The sequence below is a fragment of the Podarcis pityusensis genome, assembly GCF_964106645.2.
Source record: "Podarcis pityusensis genome assembly, chromosome: 12".
Taxonomy (NCBI): Eukaryota; Metazoa; Chordata; class Lepidosauria; order Squamata; family Lacertidae; genus Podarcis; species Podarcis pityusensis.
Window position 1 is genome coordinate 51,610,879 of NC_138037.1, and position 21,596 is coordinate 51,632,474.

General features: G+C 45.3%; 1 protein-coding gene across 1 annotated transcript in view; it reads left to right on the forward strand.

Moving 5' to 3' along the window:
* The window catches only part of ITGA9 (integrin subunit alpha 9), a 231,898-nt gene that overhangs the window by 23,897 nt on the left and 186,405 nt on the right, over positions 1-21,596 (forward strand). The window contains exons 3-5 of the mRNA XM_080975757.1: positions 746-852; positions 6,132-6,255; positions 17,832-17,899. Coding sequence (XP_080831883.1) covers positions 746-852; positions 6,132-6,255; positions 17,832-17,899 — 299 coding nt within the window. The remainder of the gene's footprint in view (positions 1-745; positions 853-6,131; positions 6,256-17,831; positions 17,900-21,596) is intronic.

Below are 21,596 nucleotides of genomic sequence, written 5' to 3' on the forward strand. Positions count from 1 at the left end.
GTTCACTTCAGAACCTGTATGCATGTTGAAGTGTTTTATGCTTCTCCTTTAAATAATTGCAAATCAGAAGTCAAAGCCTGTAATGATATGTTTCTGATATGGCCACAGAGAAAGACTTTGTTAAAATGTGTTTAGCCCATTCAGGATTTAAAGCAGTGTAAATACATATGAAATACTCATTTAAGTGTAATAAAAAACTCTATTGCCTTTATACATTTTTGTCTTAACTCAGGTCCCCTCCCCTTAGCTAGCTGTAAAAGAAAACCAGGACTGATATGTCACGGGAGCAAATCATGATCCTTCCAATTATCCCTCCACTGCCACATAATGAGCAAAAAATGCTAATACATTTTGGGGTCTTGATCCAAAACTCTTGGAAGTTGGCAGTGGGTGAACTATTACAGTTGCTTTTCCTTGTGGTATCAAATTTGCAAATCCATAATTGATCAGCAAACTTTGTGAGGAAGTTCTTCTTTGGGCTTTCAAATATTTCATCATTCAGCTTACTTGGATGACCCCAGATTCTGCTTCTGTGAGAAAGGGAGAAAAACTTATTTCTATTTATGCGTTCCTTTGATTTTCCATTGCCATTGAAGAGGGTATTATGCCCACATGGATTCACCCTGAATTCACCAGATATATGATAAATAACTATGTAAACTTACTTGTGTGATCACTGTAGAAATAAGCGAATGCCATCTTCCTCCCTTATTAATTTTCACCCTTGCTCCTGCATTCATTCTAGCGAATGTTCAAGGAATGACCTGCGGGAAGACATGCAAGGAGGACAGAGATGACGAATGGATGGGTGTAAGCCTGGCAAGGCAGCCCACACCTGGAGGAAGTATCCTGGTAAGTTTGCTGTTCCCTTCATCCCATCAAAATGTGGTGTCACACTGTTGCCGGTAGTATTGCGTGCAAATTAATTTGCTGTGCCGGTGATTGACAGAATCCAGCTAACTCTGTATTTTCACATCCTTTAAGAGGAAGGCAAATAGGGTCCTGGGGACAAAGCTTTCTTCTGGAAAGAAGGCTTCAAAGGAGTTACACCTGCTTCTGTCACCCTTGAGGGCTTCCTCTTAAAAGTGGTGAAGGCTTTAGGACTTGGAACAGAATGAGTAGCACTTTGTATTCCTATGAATGAGTCGGATCTTCTTTCTTCTTCGTTTAAAAAGCATGAAATTAGTGGTGCCACAAGTAGATGTTATGTGTGCACCTATAGACAGATTCATTATACGTCATGTCGTAATTCTACAATAAACCTAATGTATGCTAAAGCTAAATATTAAGTAGAAGGATTTTGGTACACTTATAGACATGCATACCTAGTTTTGTGGCTGATCCTTCTGGTATCAGAAGTTAACTACTGAAATCAGCAGGAGTTGGTATTTTTCTGTGCTAAGGAGCATCAGTGATGAGCATGAACTGGTGAGGATTATTCTGCAGAGGAACAGTGTGACTGTCCACACTCATTCCATGGTCCTTAGCTGCTGTTACCAATGTTTGTGACATAATTAGTGCATATGATGTGACAGTCGGCCCAAGCAATGGTGATCCAAAATTACTTGCAATGTTTTGCAAATATTTTTGGAACCCCTCCTGCCCCAAAAGACCTTCTGGTTTTAGCAGCTGTTGCAACAATACCTGCCTTGTTTGTACACCCACTTGCCCCTTGGGGAAAGAGCATAAATAAGACTTTTAATCTCAGGGTTGTGGGTTCGAGCCCCACATTGAGCAAAATATTCTTGTATTCCGGGGGTTAGACTAGATGACCCTTATGGTTCCTTCCAACTCTACAATTCTATGATTCTACTGCATAATGAAACCTGGAGAATGATGTGCTACAGTTCTAGTCTCATATTTATTGAAACTAATTTTGATCATCATGGTGGGTATCGAGAGTTTCGTCCTAAGGCGTGATTGGTTAAATGAGTCAATAAACAGAGACCTTCACAAGTCTGCCGGTGCTCCAGTAAAACATGGTTCTGTTAAATATCAGTTTGAGATAGAAAGCTAAATAGAAAACCAGAGATGAATAAAGTGCTGACAGCATGAGCTTAAAATATAATTTTAGAAAGCCGCTTGGATTTTGAAATATCAACATGAGAGTTAGTGTTTGTATTAATTTAAGTGTCTCAGTAATACAATAGAAGTTCCTCGTTCCTCCATGTTACAGTTGTAAAATTCATTATCTTATTTGCACTGGAAAAGTAACTGGGGACAGTGCATTAAATCTTGGAGAAAAGCCAGGCATCCTTTAATCTTGTTCTTTCAAGACGCACCTGCTCTATTTATCATGCAGTTTGTTTCTTTTCCTTGTCAGAAAGACGAGCTCCTAATGTGAGCTGGTGGTATTGTTGTTATTTTATTTCTTTTTATTCCTTTTTAATACACTTCTTGTTTCTTTTCTTTTTGTTAATACTTACACATAAAATTAATAATAACAAAAAGAAGTATTTCCATTCTAAACTTCTTTGAAACAGCCAAACAACTAAACCTCTAACTTCAGTGCAGCTTCCTATATGTAGGTGGTTTGAGCTTGAATGCCACCTTGTAAGTTTATAGGAGGCTCATTTATCACATTCAGAATGTGAAGTGATCTCTTCATGGTTGGGTATCTGAGCTCACATAAAAGCCTTGTTGTTACTTGAAGAAAATATCCACTGAATGGTCTGGAAAGTCTGATGCTCGATTGCTTAGGCTAGTCAGGTGTGGAGCTGGTCAGAATACCTTGGACAGAAGAGCTCTGGAAGGTTCTTATAAGAAACAATACGTCTAATAAATATTTAAGACAGAGGTTTTCAAACTTTTTGAGTCCATGGCTCCCTTGCCCAACTACATTCTTTCCGTGGCACCTCTGTGGGGCTCAGGAGCCAGCAGAACTGGCAGCCTCTCACCCTTTTTCAAACACCCTCCCTTGTGGAGTGTTCCCTCAGCCTCCTCTTCTCTCACCTCTCCTTGGGAGTCCTCTAAGCAGCCACAGCTGCCACCCCACCCCAAAGAGATGTTTCTCCTCACACTGCCCCACAGAGGCCTGGGAAACCCCCCTTGCCCAGCCCCAGAGACACCATTCACCTGGGGAGCTTGTAGCCAGGGCTGCTGCAACAAACAGCTGTGCAAGCCTTTGGGAGGCAGAGATGCAAGAGGGCATCAGAGGACGGAGGGAAGGAAAGAAGGACAGAGGCCAGTGTTGCCCGCAGCACCCCTGACCATCATTCATGGCATGCCAGGGTGCCATAGCACACTGGTTGAAAACCACTGATTTAAGATAAAGCACCCAAGCTGAACTTTAATCAATTCACGCTTCCACTGGCTCTTTTAGTCAGTGGATAGATAGTACATTCTTTATGCTCATTATATTCTAATAGTTTAATATTCCCATGGGACCTGGTATATGGCAGTGACTGTGTGAATTGTGAATGAGGAGGCCCCTGGTTCCATCTTGTCTCTGCCAAGAACTTGCCCTAGACAAGCACAGAGATTCCCCCAGTAGGAATCAGTCTTGGGATTTCACTTTCTCTGGAACAAACCCCTCCCCCTCAGGTTTACCATGGTTAGGAAAATCATCAATACTTACCCTTAACCATGGTTAACACTAACCACAGTTTCCCCTAGTGTGGGATCTGAAGCCCATTTGGTGATCGCTTACCATGGCTGAAGTGCCTAGACATGGGTAGTGGTTGACCACTTTGAATAGTGCTGTTGTTTCTCTTAACTGTGGTTAAGGCAGAAGGGGGAATTTGCTTGACAGAACTATTGTTGATCAAGGGTTTGTTTATAGGAGGGACCCTAGTTCAGTGGCAGACTACATACAGAAGGACCAAGGTTAGATCTCTACCATCCCCAGTAGCAGCTGAAGTGAAAGACCTTTGCCTGAGACCACAGAGAGCCACTGTTATGTACTGAGTTGAATAGGATCCAAACTGCAGCAGTCTGATTGGTCCTAGAACAATAGGATCCAAAATGCAGCAGTCTGATTGGTCCTAGAACAATGCAGCAGTATGATTGGTTGGCAGGAACCACCCAATCATTCTCCAGATAGAAGTGAATCCACAACCTGATTGGCTTACAGTAGAATTCTGGAATTAGCCAATCATGTGCAGCCCATTGTGTAAATAATGTATATAAAGCAGATACTTTGAGGGGACTTTCATTCATTCCTCCTCACCACTATGAGCTGAATAAAGAGCATGCAATCACTTTGCGACTCTGAGTATATTTCAGCCACTGTGAGTCAGACCTTTGGTAGCCAACATAATGCTTTCTGTATGTTTGGAACTATAGCTTCCATCACCACTGACCATTGACCAAACTGCTTTGGGCTGATGGGAGTTGTAGTCCAAAAAATCTTGAGCGTACTGTGTTGGCTCTCGGTGGAGTAGATAACACTGGGCTGTTATAAGGTGACTTCTTATGTCAGCAGCCTTGTTGTACACTTTTGGCTCTAAATTTTAGGCCATTTGGGTGAGATGGGATCAGTCCTCCCCCCCTTCCCCTCTTCCTGCGTTTGGCTCAAAATTTTCATTTCTGAGCTGGTGGTGCCAGAGAATCACTGCTGATCTTCTCCATTTATAGCAGCCGTGAATGCTCCTCTGAGAGAGTTTAAGTTGAGGAACTGGTGTAGGTCATTGGCAGTTTTTTCCTGATGTGGAAGATAAATCTACAAATGAGGAATTGTGAGACTTTAGTTACTTAGTCATAATTTAAAGGGGCCTTTTGTTTCAATGATTTGCATTGGATATAAATTTTCTTTGCAGTCAAGATTCCTTCCTCCTTGTGACATGCTCTCTTCGCTGGTTTCCTAGGGGAGGCTTGCAGAAAGTCGGCCTTGACACTGGATGTCTGTAGGATACTGTCTTCCATTAAAATGTATATCTGTGTGTTGTATTCACAGTGGAAATGCTCCGTGAGAGAAGCTATTTCCTGAACACTCTAGATATAAATATTTCATGATTATTTTTTCTAAAACCAAATTCTGAATGCAGTGTGTGTTGGGAATTGAAACCATAACTGAGTCTACTTAAAAGAGCAAATAACTTGACTTCAGTTTCTTCCAAGCTTCCTTACGTACATCTGGCTGTCAAAGCTGAGTGCCATTATAAACATCCTTTGTAGAATTGCATTCCTCGCTCTGACATCAGAGAGCTTCACAGAAACCCTTAGGACCAGGGGCATCGATAGGCTTGTGTGATAAATAGCTTAATTCAGTAAATAAAAGCATTTGCATTGCTGAGCACAGCTCATTCGAGCTAAACAAGCCTGAAGCTTGTGTGATAATGTTCCCAGGGCTGTAAGGGCATAGACCCGCCTTGGGTCCCCAGATGTTGTTGGACAACAACACCCATAATCCCTGACAACTGGTCCTGCTAGCTAGGGATGATGGGAGTTGTAGTCCAACAACATTTGGGGACCCAAGGATGTGGAAGGTATAGACAGTGGTGGCCGTGGCTTTCTTCCTTTAGGGAATAGACTTCCAGCTGTGAAGTACTCTCTGGGCTGACTCACATCTGGAGATATTCCCTCTGCCTTGGAATAATTTTTGAGGCTTAGCAGGTAAGAAAGGACAGTGGAGCGAAGAGGTGGATAAATAAATTGGAAGGACCGCAAAGACAGATGAGAATACTGAAGCCCAGAGTCAAATAATTTACCTTACCACATCTCCTTACTAATAAGGTATGAGGATAATACGGCTTGCAAGGTGACTTACATCCTGTATCTATCTAGATAACAAAAGGAGATGAACCTGGGCATGCCATAATCAAATTTTTTTTCTTGTTTAGTTTTAATTTGAAAAGTTCAAAAGCTTTCATTGCTTTTTAAAGAATGGAGACACACCCTGATGCCCTTGAGAGTGTGTTGAAGATAGTGTCATCATTGCCTGTGATGAATACCTTCCCTTTTTGTCCGGCTGTTGCCTACTGGTCAAATAGTGTTCGCAGCTTTCTGAAGCACCATGCACAGTTGCCAAACCTATGCATGGAGATGGAGTGTGCGTAGAACAGGGAATGATCCCTCTATCTTCAACTCGGAGTTGTTTTTTTTTGGAGGGGGGGCACTTTCTGCCTCCAGGCACTGATTTTCTGGATCCAGGTATAAGCATTAATTTTCCCCGTCTGGTTTGTTTACCATAGGCCTGTGCACACCGTTGGAAGAATGTCTACTATGAGACAGAGTACATCCTTCCTCACGGTTTCTGCAACATCATCCCACCCAATCTAGGGTCCAATGGCAAAAGGTTAATGCCTTGCTATGAAGGTAAGGGGATATTTTGCTTCTTCATTGTATGTACTATTGCTTGTGACTGAGTAGACGCTCACTATTAACTTCCAAAATTTTGGTGCTCGGTGCATTTTAACTGTTTTTCTTGTATGAATGTAAGCGGTATCCCTAAGATAAACCAAGAACAGCCTCTTACGCACTATGTCCCCATAACCAAGACAAACATCACAAACACATAGAGAGTCTTCAGCTCTGAAACTCTTTCAAGTCTGCCCAAAGTTAGGCCTGGAAATCTTTTGATGGGTGTAGCCGGGGGTGGGGTTGCAGTTAGACCCACAAACATTATTGAAAAGCATTTGGAAGTTGTTGTTTTTTTAGATTCTGCCCCCCAGTAGAAGCCTGTCCCCCGTAATGGCCTCTTCAGGGGGTATTATTACCTGCGATTTTCTTAAAAAGCCTCCCCCCCAACCCCCCCCATGACTATGCTCATGTGTGCAGACAAGCTTTTAGTGGCTGTGAATTACAAAGATTATTTATTGGACCATTTTGCCCCCTACACAGTGTGTTAATATATCACTGCATAAAGTTAACTTATTTACACCCATGTAAATGGTACAGGTTCTTGAGTTGGTTCCTTGACCCAATCCTTCTCTCTTGCTGTGGGCCTGCAATCCAAATAAGCTCCTATATGCAATAGGGGAGGAAGCTGTGGCCCTCCAAATATCGGACTCCAACTCCCATCAGCCCCAACCAGCATAGCCAATGGTTAGGGATGATGGGAGTTGAAGTCCGACCATATCTGCAATATCTGCAAAACCATAGCTTCATCTCTGTCCAAGCAGTGTAGTTCCATCATGTCTGAGCCATTTTTAGCCTGGGGATCTGGTGGGAAGAGGGTCTGAGGAGGCTGTTGGATTACCAGAGCAACTTTGTGCCGCCCTGTAAGGTTCCCTGGAGTGGCCACTTCATGGGACGAGATCCTCTCCTTTTCTATGTCGCACTGTAGTGTGCTGAACACATTGATGGTGCCATATTTAAAAGTCACAATAATTTCTACCCCACCTTTTCTTAAATTACTCAGAGCTGGTCATATGTGCCGTTATCTCATTCTATCCTCACGAAAAGACTCTGAGGTAGGCTAGGCTGAGAAAGTGACTTGCCCAATGTGCTTCGTGGCTGAACGGGCTTTCCCATATCTGAGGAAAAACCCTCTAGTGTCCCAATGTTTCTCAAACTTGGATCCTCAGCTGTTGTTGGACTACACTGGTCCCTGACCACTGGTCCTGCTAGCTAGGGATGATGGGAGTTGTAATCGAACAATGGCTGGGTACCCCAAGTTGATAAATATTGCATCTAGACCACCCTTCCCCAACCTCCAGATGTGGTTAGGCTACAACTACCATCATCCCTGATCACTGACCATGTTGGCTGGAGTTGATGGAAATGTGAGCCCTTCAGGCACAAGACTGTGGAAGCCTTTTCTGGGTTCTGTTATTGTCGTGGCTTAAGCCTCTATTTGTGCCACATGACCTGATGCAGGGGGCACAGGGCTGGGCTAAATACTCAATGTGACTTTAAAAAGACATTCGAAGTCGGTATCTTCTTACTCAAAGTAAATTAACAAACCAGGATGCATGGTTGTGCAGTTAAGAAGGGAAGATGAATGTCTCTAATAAAGGTAAAGGTAAAGGGCCCCTGACAGTTAAGTCTAGTCGCGAACGACTCTGGGGCTGCTGCGCTCATCTCGCTTTACTGGCCGAGGGAGTCGACATTGGTCCGCAGACAGTTTTTCCGGGTCATGTGGCCAACATGACTAAGCCGCTTCTGGCGAAACCAGAGCAGCGCACGGAAATGCCGTTTACCTTCCCGCCGGAGTGGTACCTATTTATCTACTTGCACTTTGACGTGCTTTCGAACTGCTAGGTTGGCAGGAGCTGGGACCGAGCAACGGGAGCTCACTCTGTCACTCTGGCGGGATTCGAATCACCAGCCTTCCGATCAGCAAGCCCTCGGCTCAGTGGTTTAGACCACAGCGCCACCCGCATCCCTGAATGTCTCTATAGGTCTCAGCAATTTTAGAAAAGTATCCTGGAAGGCATTTCCTTGGGTTTCCTGTGGTTTCTCTTTCTTCCCCCCCCCCAAAGTGTCAGTCTGCTTCCTGTCCTCTTTGGAAGGCCTGGAGGCTGAAACGGGGTGCTTTGATGCAAGCAGTTCTTCCCTGTCTCTTCACTTTGGGCTCCAGTGGCAGGTCTGGTATACTGCTGCTATTAGAAAAGGTTCTAGTTAATAATTTTTTTAGTTAGATGTGGTCAAAACTGGAGCTGTTTTGAAAGGATGGAGTTCATTACACTGGAGAGTAAAACTTTGCTGGATATTGTTTGAATTGGACCTAGGTATCTGATTCGTATGTCTTTCTCCCCAGTACCCTGTTTTCACAGTTTTCGGGTTCACGCCAAAGTTAGAATGCAGTGAAAAGTGCTCAGAGCAACCCCATCCCAGATTGGATTTTGCAGTAGGTTTGGTCAAATTTCTTTCACATTTGACAACTGGCCAAGCAACCAAAAAAACAACAACACAGAAAACTGAGTTTAAGAAAAGCAGGCAACCACCACTACCACAACTGTTGTGTGTCTGGAGATGGTGACTGCACTTCAGATCATTAGCAAAGTGTGTGCAGGATTAACAAGTGTTTAGGGGAGAATTGTCTGGTTTTGGTTCTGTGTTTGGATCCGTCACTCCATCTCAACTCTAATAAAATGAAAGGAAGCTATAAAATCCTCCCACTTAGCAGACTGTCTTGGGCTGTTTTCCTTTCATGTTGGCAGGTTCAGCCTGGACGGACTAAGAAGTGTCGTGCTGGTCGCACAATATTTGCTTTTATTACACATGCAAAATTATGGACAGTGGTGACTCCTGGATCAGGCAATCGCTTGTATATCATAGAATCATAGAATCATAGAGTTGGAAGAGACCACAAGGGCCATCGAGTCCAACCCCCTGCCAAGCAGGAAACACCATCAGAGCACTCCTGACATATGGTTGTCAAGCCTCTGCTTAAAGACCTCCAAAGAAGGAGACTCCACCACACTCCTTGGCAGCAAATTCCACTGTCGAACAGCTCTTACTGTCAGGAAGTTCTTCCTAATGTTTAGGTGGAATCTTCTTTCTTGTAGTTTGGATCCATTGCTCCGTGTCCGCTTCTCTGGAGCAGCAGAAAACAACCTTTCTCCCTCCTCTATGTGACATCCTTTTATATATTTGAACATGGCTATCATATCACCCCTTAACCTCTTCTTCTCCAGGCTAAACATGCCCAGCTCCCTTAGCCGTTCCTCATAAGGCATCGTTTCCAGGCCTTTGACCATTTTGGTTGCCCTCCTCTGGACACGTTCCAGTTTGTCCGTGTCCTTCTTGAACTGTGGTGCCCAGAACTGGACACAGTACTCCAGGTGAGGTCTGACCAGAGCAGAATACAGTGGCACTATTACTTCCCTTGATCTAGATGCTATACTCCTATTGATGCAGCCCAGAATTGCATTGGCTTTTTTAGCTGCCGCGTCACACTGTTGGCTCATGTCAAGTTTGTGGTCAACCAAGACTCCTAGATCCTTTTCACATGTACTGCTCTCAAGCCAGGTGTCACCCATCTTGTATTTGTGCCTCTCATTTTTTTTGCCCAAGTGCAATACTTTACATTTCTCCCTGTTAAAATTCATCTTGTTTGTTTTGGCCCAGTTCTCTAATCTGTCAAGGTCGTTTTGAAGTGTGATCCTGTCCTCTGGGGTGTTAGCCACCCCTCCCAGTTTGGTGTCATCTGCAAATTTGATCAGGATGCGCTTGAGTCCATCATCCAAGTCGTTGATAAAGATGTTGAATAAGACCGGGCCCAAGGCAGAACCCTGTGGCACCCCACTAGTCACTCTTCTATGTGTGTATGTTTTGGTATTTGGTGTATATGTGTGTATGTTTTGGTATTCATCACCTTTTCTGAGCAAAAACACCTCAGTTGATCAGACACAATCAGCTGGGAGCTGCTATTTAAAATAGAACTGTGTGGACCCAAGATCTGTGAAGCAGCCAGTGGGAAATTGGCAGTTTGGCATTGTCCAGTGTGCAGTTGATCGTGCTACAAAGTGTCCTGAAAACTGGGAACTTGGCTTGTATGTCAGCCGCCAAACAGCACCGTCACATGCATCGAGTGGGTTGACTGAGTTTGCTTTTGCTGAACTCTGTCGCTTTCAACCTGAACTGCAGTCAATTAGCTCCATCTAAAGGGATGGCTACAATCCATTGCTCCGACTGGGATCCTCCCTTCCTATAATAATCATTTTTAATGTGCCCTCCCGAAAGAAACAATGAAATCCTTGGCTGGGAGTTTGCAGCTAAAGATGGAACAAATGGAAATTGAGGGTGGGGAATGAACAATCCAGGATGTAATTAGTTGCACAACAGCAGTCCGGTATTTGCTGGATGGGAGCCTTTGATCTCGTCAGATTTATGTGCGCTTTTTCCTGTGATAAGAAGGTCTCAAATGGATATGAGGTGGAATCTTAGGTGGTGTGGGTGTGAAGTCCTGTGGGGCTTGCTCAGACTCAGCAGAGACATCCTCTACATCGACCAAGCAGCTCACAGCAATCTCCAGGGGCCACATTGCCACAGCAGTTCATATGCATGTAGCATAGTGGCACATGTGACCGTTACCATGGTGCCCGATACTGAGGGTGCACCAGGTCAAGCATTACTTCCCTTCTGGATTCTTCCATGTAAAACAGAAGAGGCTCTTCACTGTGCCCAAGTGGAGCAGCGCACTGCCTGCCACAGCCCTCCAGCCGGAGCTCACACTCTGCTATAACCTATGCTCCCACTACCATGAACCAGCAGAAGTTACTTATACAGTGGTACCTCTGGTTGCAAACAGGATCCGTTCCGGAGGCCTGTTCTCAACATGAAAGGAACGCAACCCGCAGTGGCACGTTGGTGCACACGCGGGTTGCAATTCGCCGCATCTGCGCATGCGCGTGTCGTCATTTTTTGCGTCTGTGCATGCGCGAGTGGCGAAACTCGAAAGTAACCCTTTCCGGTACTTCCGGGTCGCCGCGGGACGTATCCTGAAAGAACATAACATGAAGCAAACGTAACATGAAGTATGACTGTACAGTGGTACCTCTGGATGCGAACGGGATCCGTTCCGGAGCCCTGTTCGCATCCTGAAGCGAACGCAACCCGCGTCTGCACATCTGTGCATGCGCGGGTCGCGATTTGCCGCTTCTGTGCATATGTGTGATGTCATTTTGAGCGTCTGTGCGAGCGGCGAAACCCAGAAGTAACAGAGAGCATTGCTTCTCTCTGTTACTTCTGCTCTCTGTTACTTCTGGGTCGCCGCAGAGCGCAACCCGAAAATATTCATCCCGAAGCATATTTAACCCGAGGTATGACTGTACTGCATTGATCTGCATTCTTACCTTCTCCATTTCCTCCTTGCTGGCTGCTGTGATTTGATTTGATTTTTTAAAAATTATTTAGTTTCTATACTGCTTAATGTATTGAAAATATCTCCCAGCAATGTATAAAAAAGAAGCAACAACAGACGAGAGTTTCTGGAAGCAACAGACATCGCCCTAGTCTCCCACTCTGGACTTGTTACTGATAATAAGAAAATCTAAGGGCCATTACATCAAAAGTGGGGCATTGGAAATAAGGGCTTCAGAGCATGCTTCTGAAACCTCTGTTTCTAGTGGGTCTCTCCATTCTTCTCAAATGCTGCAGGTGCCTTTTTTTAGATGTATGGCTGGTCAATGTAGAAAAAGGCATGGGAATTTAAAAGTTAGAATTGGTTAGTATGCTGAAGTCTTTGACACAGTCATTCTCTGTAGGCAACATCACACCATCCAAAAAACGACCTTGTGAGTGAAATTCTGCCTCTAAAACTTCCCAGAAAAAAAGAATGGCCTGAACTGACCAGCACATTCCTTTCTGCTCCCTCCCCCTTCAGATAAAAAAAAAAAAATTGTTTAGTTTGAGGAAACAAGTAAAAAAACCTGCTCTTTGCAAAGTTTGCCTAACCATATAAATAACTCCATTACATGGCTTAGCTGAAACGTGGCAGAGGCCCAAGTTTATCTGCCCATTTCCCTATTTTCATAGTTTCCCAGTGATTTGCTGTTTAAAATCATCGCAGAACACAAAACAACTGCTGCGTTTTCTCTTTGCTGCTGCCTTTGGATGCAACAACAGTGATGGAATGAACAGAAAGTGCAAGATGCCGCTGGGTTGGTGCAAGATGCCGTTGGGGGGAGCGTTCTGCTTTAGATGCCCCGCAGATATGAAGAAATAAGAAGCAAGCAGCACTGTGTCTCCTCTCGCCCAGCACCAGTGTTTTCTCTGGGTTTTTAAACAATTCTCTTGCCCTCCGCATTATATTCATAATAGGAATAGCTACCAAAGTGAATTAGTGTCATTTTGTGCCAAATGTATGTGTGTCTGTTGATGACCATGCATTACGGGAATAAATGCCAGTGTGCAATTGTTAAATAAGTTGGAGTTCTCATTATTTACCGTATTTTTCGCTCTATAAGACGCACTATTCCCCTCCTAAAAAGTAAGGGGAAATGTGTGTGCGTCTTATGGAGCAAATGTAGCCGGGAGGCTCTGCTCAGGGCTCCCTTTAAAGAGCCGTGTGGAGCATGTGTTGGGGCTTTTCCCTGAGCAGAGGCTGCGCACTGCTATCCCATAAGCCAGGGCTGCGCAGTGATCCCACTTGCTGTCCTGGCTTTTGGGATTCAGAATCCCCCCCCCCCTTGTTTTCCTCTTCCAAAAACTAGGTGCGTCTTACGGTCTGGTGCGTCTTATAGAGCGAAAAATACGGCAAATATATCAAGAAAAAAGCACACCAAGAACTGAGGCCAATGTAAGTTTCAATAGTGGGAATGGACCACTCCCACTATTGAAACTTACATTGGCCTGAGTTCTTGGTGTGCTTTTTTCTTAGTGTGCCATTGTTGGCATCCGTCTGTCTCCAGAAACAATGGAGTGCACCTCCAGGGGTGAAGTCGAACTGTGCTGTAAGCAGCACCAAAGTGACCTTCCCGGTGGCAAGCCTGGGCAGCTTGTATGGAGGCTGCCCAGATGTGGTCCAAAGAAAAACGGAGCGATACATCTGGCACCAGCTTGGCTGCTGGAGTTGTGGGAAGGAGGTGTAGAAGGTGCCATCCAAACATCTTAGGGACTTGACTCCAGATTTGTGTAGGGTTTCCTCTTTAGCATTTTCTTCTTCCGAAGATAGCCTGCAAGGCAGCAGAGGTTTAGGATCCATTTTTCTTCTCCTAGATGGGCCACCTTCCCAGGCTGACAAGTCTCATCTGCCCCTCACTGTGTACTATAGTATCACAAAAATATCCCCATATTTGAGGGGGAAAGGGTTATCCGTGTGAGAAAGGGCCCTATGCACTTACTGAAGTAGATACACAGAATTTCTCACAAAGTCGAATCCTAGGAAGAGCATGAGGCTCTTAATCTCAGGGTCCTACACATTGGGGCTACCTTTGAAGGTGACCCGGAAACTGCAATTAATCCAGAATGCGGCAGCTAGGCTGGTGACTGGGAGTGGCCGCTGGGACCACATAACAGCGGTCCTGAGAGATCTGCATTGGCTCTCAGTATGTTTCCGAGCACAATTCAAAGTGTTGGTGCTGATCTTTAAAGCCCTAAACGGCCTCGGTCCCGTATACCTGAAGGGGCGTCTCCACCCCCATCGTTCAGCCCGGACATTGAGATCCAGCGCTGAGGGCCTTCTGGCGGTTCCCTCACTGCGAGAAGTGAGGCTACAGGGAACCAGACAGAGGGCCTTCTTGGTAGTGGCGCCCACCCTGTGGAACACCCTCCCTTCAGATGTGAAGGAAATAAGCAGCTATCTTATCTTTAAAAGACATCTGAAGGCAGCCCTGTTTTTAAAATTTAATGCTGTATTGTTTTTAACACTCGACTGGGAGCCGCCCAGAGTGGCTGGGGAAACTCAGCCAGATGGCCAGGGTATAAATAAATTATTATTATTATTATTATTATTAGGCAAACTATTCCTGCATGCCAGGGGGTTGGACTAGATGACATTTCGTGGTCCCTTCCAACTCTACAAATCTAGGTTTCTGTGAAGGGGCTCTATGCAAATATGCACGCCCAGGTGTTCAGTGTGTGCGTGTGGCTGCTGAGTGTCTCTCGTCATGCTTTCTTCTGTCGTGTTTCAGAGCTTTGGAAAGGGGGTTGGCTAAGATGGCCAATCCTTTCTCATTGTTTCTTGAGCAATTGATCAGGATATGCCAGCCCTGTGGAAGAAACGCTCTTGCTTCAGGAGGTTGATTGCCTAGAATGAATGCTCTTCCTGCTTCACTCAAGAGGCCCATTCTTCTTCTCAGTCATCTTTTCTATACCTCTGTTTCTGCCCGCAACACAACACCTCCTTGTTCCTCCATGCATTGTTTTTTCCTCACCCACACCTCAAATCTATTTCCCTTTTTCTCGTGTGTAGATGAGAGTGGAGCTCTGCTCTACATGCCCTTTTCTTCATTCAGTCATTTTCATATTATACAGCAACGCGGGGTTTAAGAAAGAACCCTTATTATATATACTCTTGGTCAACCGATTTGGTTATTTCCATATTGCTGTTAGCTGTGACTGCGGCCCACCTCATTCCTAACGATTAATGTCCAGTATCTGCTCGGGGAAATTCCCTGTCCGTTTACTTTGCATGATTTGGCTTGGCAATATCTTAAACCAGCTTGCTTTGATAATAGCTGCCTAATAATTGTGCTGCTCTGCCCCCCCATTCCACGTTTCAGGAAGTCTTTTATCAAGTCTGTGACCATTTGGGCCCATCCGCAGAGCATTATGGGAACTATAGTTTTTTAAGGGTGCTGGGAGTTGTTAAGAGACTCCTTTCCCCCACATCACCACAATCCCCAGATTTCCCTGGGAAGAGGGATTGCTTGTTAAGCCACTCCGGGAATTGTAGCTCTATGAGGGGGATAAGAGTCTCCTAACAACTCGCAGCAGCTGTAACACACTTCAGTTTCCAGGATTAGTTGGTGGGGGAGTGTTCTGAATTAAAGTGGTTTGATATAGTGCATATATGGCCTCTGACACTGCTTCGCTTTCTCAGTTTATGCTACTTCAGACCACTGTCTTATCAACATATTATTCATATTCATTTTTCTGTTTTGTTGGAATGAATGAAATCCTGACCCCGATGAAATGATCAGGAGTCTCCCCACTTGCTTTTTGCTGGAGTTTACCCAGTACAAATGATCTTTATATTTGTTAAAAGTGGAAATAATTGCTGGCCAGTCCAGTCAATATTCCCTTTTCTTTTAAACAGACTGTTTCTATGTTGAAGCTAAGAGTTCATTATACAGTTCTTGTGGTCTGTCAAACCATGAGGAATACATTTGGTTCCAAAGAGACAATCTGCAAAGTACATTCCTTATAATTTAGCAATGAGTCGGTGGTTGGCTGTTTCAGAGTGTTACCAGGTTACATGGCAATTTTTTAAAGAAACTGAAGCACACTATGTTTTCCTTGAAACCCCAGTTATCACGGGGGAGCATGTCGCAAGAAACAGGAAGTGGGAATAAATGCTGTAATGATACTATGATATTCTTGCCAGAGATTTGACTGTGAAGTTCAGAAGCTGTTCATATGAAGGACAGAAGTGCAAAATTCTTGTTAAAATTGTAGCCCTGAACATTTTGATTCTTAGGGCACAGCTACACTGCACATTTAAACCAGTTTCATGTTGTATTCACTTGTTTTCATTTGGCTCAGATAAATCTGGGAATTGTAGTTTGGTGAGTGGACAATTCTTTTAAGAGATCCTTTGTTAGTTCTTTCTCAATACTGCAATTCCCAGGGTGCCTTGGTAGCAACAGCCTTTAAGCGGGTTTGCCATTTGGTTTAAATTTTCCAGAGCAAGTGGAAATGAGGTAGACAAGAAAACTTAAACACCATAGAAAAAATAATTGTCATGGAGGGCTTGGAGGACACACCAGTCAAGAAGCCAGACAAGAACTTTATTGTCTCTCTTTGACAAGAACAGACTAGACACAGAAAACTCCTTTTACCCAGGGTCAACTAAGTCCAGTGCCATCTAGTGATTAAACCATATAATGACACTATCCACATTTTGTCTGCTAATAAAAAAAATCCTTCCAGTAGCACCTATAAGACCAACTAAGTTAGTTCTTGGTATGAGCTTTCGTGTGCAAGCACACTTCTTCAGATACACTTAGTACCCCACCAAGCATGGTTCTATGGAGCTCTCAGTGCGACTGATTATCATGATTCATTTATTTTGCCCCAAATGGCTTCTTTTGGATGTGCAGTAGCTTTCAATTTTTCTTCAAAAACACCCTGTTAGTTCTGTGCTATGCTGAATTTTTCTACATTACAGAGATGATGTGTATAACTGGGATGGTCTTGCTTAAAGGTGGGTAAACAGGCAATCCTGGCTTATCTTGAAGAAAGCAGAGTAGTAATTCAGAGGTGCAAAACCTGGACCAGAGGAATATTCATGGTTGGCACTGGTGATGCCAAGTATTCCCTGTGTCTCTGTGTTGTGTTGTGTTGTGTGGAGAGCCAGTGAGGTGTAGTGGTTAAGAGCAGTGGACTTGTAATCTGGTGAACCAGGTTCGCGTCTCCGCTCCTCCACATGCAGCTGCTGGGTGACCTTGGGCTAGTCTCACTTCTCTGAAGTCTCTCAGCCCCACTCACCTCCCAGAGTGTTTGTTGTGGGGGAGGAAGGGAAAGGAGAATGTTAGCCGCTTTGAGACTCCTTAGGGTAGTGATAAAGCGGGATATCAAATCCAAACTCTTCTTCTTCTTCTTCTCACAGGCTCTGGGCTGCTCTTGTTGTCCACGTGGTCTTATTGATATTGTTATAGCACCATCAATGTACATGCCACTTTATAGCCTAACATAAGCCCATGCAATAGGCCTCTGCCCCAAAGTGTTTACATTCCAAATTATCACAGGGGAAGGAAAAAGAGTAAAGGGAAAGACATGGAAAGAAGGTCAAGAGAAGACCTGGGAGAGGCAGGGCATCAAGAATCAATGTGAGCAAACGCCGTTCAGCGTTCTTCAACTTCATTCTGGTTGGGGACCAAAGGATTAAGTCAGTCCGCCTCTGATTAATGCTTTCAACCTTAATTGAGTTGCTGCGAGTTACAAGCTATCAGGCTGCCCCTCGCATGCAGGTCTCCCTCTCTCTCATTCTCCAGTCTCACGACTGGTCTCCCATCCTAAATGGTCAGAGGCTTTTTCCTGGCCCCCGCCCTTTCAGATTTCGCAAACGGGGAAACGTTATCTGTTTACAGTGCTGTTGCTCCAAAGCTTGGCTTTGACAATACCCATGTACTGTGGCAAAGGAGCCTGGATTTCTGAGGTTTTTGTGAATTTCAGAGATTTCCCAGTGCTGGCTCAGCCGAGGGCCTCTTGCAACTCAGCGCTGAGCAGCACATGTGGAATGAAGCGGACGGGACTGTGCAACTGCGAACCACACACATTTGGCAGGGACTGACGTGACTGTGTTTCTCTCCCCCCTCCCCTTTAATCCTTCTCCTTGCTAGAGTATAAGAAGAAATATGGCGAAGAGCATGGCTCATGTCAGGCTGGAATAGCAGGCTACTTCACAGAGGTGAGTGGTGCAGCTTCGGCCAAGACCTCCCGGTTGCTATGGTGTAAAAAGTCTCCGAATCGAGAAACTTGCCTTCAGCTTTCAAGCTTTCTGTGCAGCAGTTTCCCAGCGTTTATGTTGTCCTTTTATTCTGCAGCTTTGCATATGACACCATGCAGGAACTATTAGATACATAGTGATTTTGCACACTCCCAGTTCATTTACTTAAAGGTAAAGGTAAAGGGACCCCTGACCATTCGGTCCAGTCGTGGCCAACTCTGGGGTTGCGGCGCTCATCTCGCTTTATTGGCCGAGGGAGCCAGCATACAGCTTCCGGGTCATGTGGCCAGCATGACTAAGCTGCTTCTGGCGAACCAGAGCAGCGCACAGAAACGCTGTTTACCTTCCCACCGGAGCGGTACCTATTTATCTACTTGCACTTTGACGTGCTTTCGAACTGCTAGGTTGGCAGGAGCAGGGACCGAGCAATGGGAGCTCACCCCGTCGTGGGGATTCGAACCGCCGACCTTCCGATCAGCAAGTCCTGGGCTCTGTGGTTTAACCCACAGCGCCACCCGCGTCCCTTTAGTTCACTTACTTAATAGGCACTTATTTTAACACCATGCATACATCCAGATGCAACATAGCCAGCTGGTCCATCTATGACTGGCACAGACTCTCCAAGGTTTCAGGCAGGACTCTAATGGGATTTGAACCTAATGTCTTTTCTATGCAAAGGATTTGCTCTACAGCTGAGCTGTGGCCACTCCTTGCTGCGTGATATACTGCGAAGGCAAAAGTGTGGGAAGTAGCGCCCGCATCAAGAAAAGTTGTGAAAAAGCCACTGCAGTTATCCCTTGTTTAGCCTCTGCCACCTACGCTGACCGTGATGAATCCTGTGCTTTGGGGCTCTCAGAAATCAGCCTGAATACTATGTGGCTTGTGGGTCTCAGTCTCAGGTACACTGGCTTAGTGTGACTTTGTCCCCCGCAAAATCTTTTATCTTTGAAGGAGGCATGGGCGCAGGTTTTGGGAGGCCCCGGACAAAGTGCTCTTGATGGGACCCCTCCCAGTCAGCCCCCTGGGTTACATGCCCAGATCAGTGGGCATACATAAGGGGCAAGGCCAGTGCATTTAAGCTGATGCCTGTGGGGGATTGGCTCCTGGAGTGGGGGGTGAAACCACCTGTCCTGACTCTGCAATGGGCATCAAGGAGCTGGCAGCAGAAATAGTGAAGGTGGAGGTTGGTCCAGGTGGCAGCAGTGGACTGCTGGGTCCCAGGATTCACCCCACCACGCCAGGCGCTGGTCCTGAACTCCCCAGAGCAGGCATAGGCATACTCGGCCCTCCAGATGTTTTGGGACTACAACTCCCATCATCCCTGACCACTGGTCCTGTTAGCTAGGGATGATGGGAGTTGTAGTCCCAAAACATCTGGAGGGCCGAGTTTGCCTGTGCCTGCCCCAGAGGACTGTTTCATGTATTACAGGTCAGTCCTCATAGGTAAATTCTTATTGCCAGGAATAAATTCCACAGTGCAAAACAAACGTGAAAAGCTGGGACCTCTTATTCCCGTATGCCTTTCCAGGTGGTAGCTATTTGTTTCTGGTTGCATGGTTGAAAAATAATGCAATGTGGATATATCTTGTACTTGGAAATTGGACAGCAGGCAAGCTGCAACTCAACATCCCATAATGCTAACTCTGCAAACTTGGATGTGGTTAAAATTCAGTCCCTTTCTTTCTTGCTCCTCCCTTTTTAGTTTTTTAAGCTACCAATTTTCTAACATTGTTCCTAGGTTCACATCAGTAGCTGCTGTAGGTAGGGAGCAGGGAGGTGTCTTGATGGCATGGCACTGTAACCCCACACATTTCATGACTGCATACTGTTAGAGGAAGAACCGTCCCAGTTTCCCAAGGTTTCAGCATCCCAAGGGATATGTCAGACTTCTTTCTACCCGAGACCAACAGTGGTTGGCAGGGTGGTGCAGACAGGCTGGCATTGTGCCACTTGATGCCCAGTGTTGCTGCTGCTTACCTAGATAGGGATGGTCAAGACTCAGGGAGCTCAGTGCAGTGTAGCTGCGCTGGCAGGAGTGCTCTGCTGGCTCCCTCACTGTGCTTACACTGCACTGAGCTCTCTGCACCTTTCCTTCTTGGAAAATGCTTGGTTCTAGGAAGCCAGATGCACAGCGCTGCCCTGCCTGTGCCACCCTGCTGACCTCTGCTGCCTGAGACCCTTCAGAGCTGCTAGATGATCAAGGAAGCTTATGAGAACAGGAAACGAGACACAAGGCCACTGTTTTTGGCAGCCGTCATGTGCTTTTGGTAATGTCTAGCTCTGCCTTGGGCAAATCTACATTGGAAGGGAATGTGAGAGAGATTAATTTCCAAGGCCCAAAGGGTTTAATCACTCAGGATCATATAAACAAAGCATGTGCCACAGTGTTCAAAACAAGCCGGTGGGATTTTTTCAGGTTAATCTGGAAAGGGTGGCAACCTGTTTGATAACGTGTTTGATCACCAGAGCCGTGTCAGCAGCAGCTGTTTCCTGACTTGTCTGCAATATCAAGCCTGTTCCTTTTCCCATGCTCTGAACTCCCTTTACTTGCTCCGCATTCAAAAGGTGGCTTTGAACTTCTGGTGCACTGCCTCGGAGCTTCAGCCATTTCAGAGTGAGCAGGAAATGTAGATAAATGGATTCTGGGTCAAACAGACAAGCGTCTAATGCGCAAGCATTCCGTCTTGCTAATGCATGCTGTTTTCTGCTGTGAGATGGGTTGGTTGTCCCAAAAGAGCAGCCACTCAAAGTTACGGAGCCTGTCGTGTTTACATACATTGTACGTATAGAACTGTCTGCTATAGCTTCTGACTTTGTGTAGATGGAAGCAGCCACGTTCTAATGGTCCAGGCCTAGTTTGTCAGTCTGGTGGAGAAGAGCTAGGCAACCTAGGGGATCCCAAAGTTTCTGAGGCTCAAGCTAAATTCTTGTGAGGATTCGCTGTGACTACCCTCCCTATAAGAGAACTGAGCAGAAACTGGGGCGGTGCTGCTGGGTCCACCACACTGAGCGCTGACACTAGAAAGCATTGCACGGCTTTCCAGCTATAACACAGGGAGCTGATCAGAATGGAAGGGGGGCAGGCAGATGCCAAATTTTGGGTTTGCACTGTTCACCACTGAAATTTTAAAAGATCAAAGTCTGCCACTGAACTGAGGAGAAGTGCTGGGGATATATTCATAGCTAAAGGTAGTCCTTGAAAACGTGACAGTTCCTTTGCTGCCACGCCTCAGTAAGTTCATTGCATGTTTTATGCAAACAAATACTTACTGGAAATGTAAAAAACAGGAAGGGACATTTTATCATGCTTGGTGGATGTGTAAAAAATCCAAAAAATATTGGATACAAATATATATACATTGATACGGAGAATTTTGAAGATTAACTTTCAACTGAAGCCTGAATTTTTCCTGCTGGGACTTATAGATATACCGTTAGAAAAGGTCTATGGGACTTTGTTTCAATTACGGCTGTGAGACTTTTATATGGTAGAGCATCATGCAGGACAGAAGGGTCCCAGTCTCCAGTATCTCCCGGTGGGGCTGGGACTGCCTGGCACCCTGGAGAGCTGTTGCTTCTCAGCGTTGGCAATATGGAGCTAGATGGACCAGTTAAAATGGTTTAATGTGAATGTGCTGCTCCATTTCTCCCTTGCTCC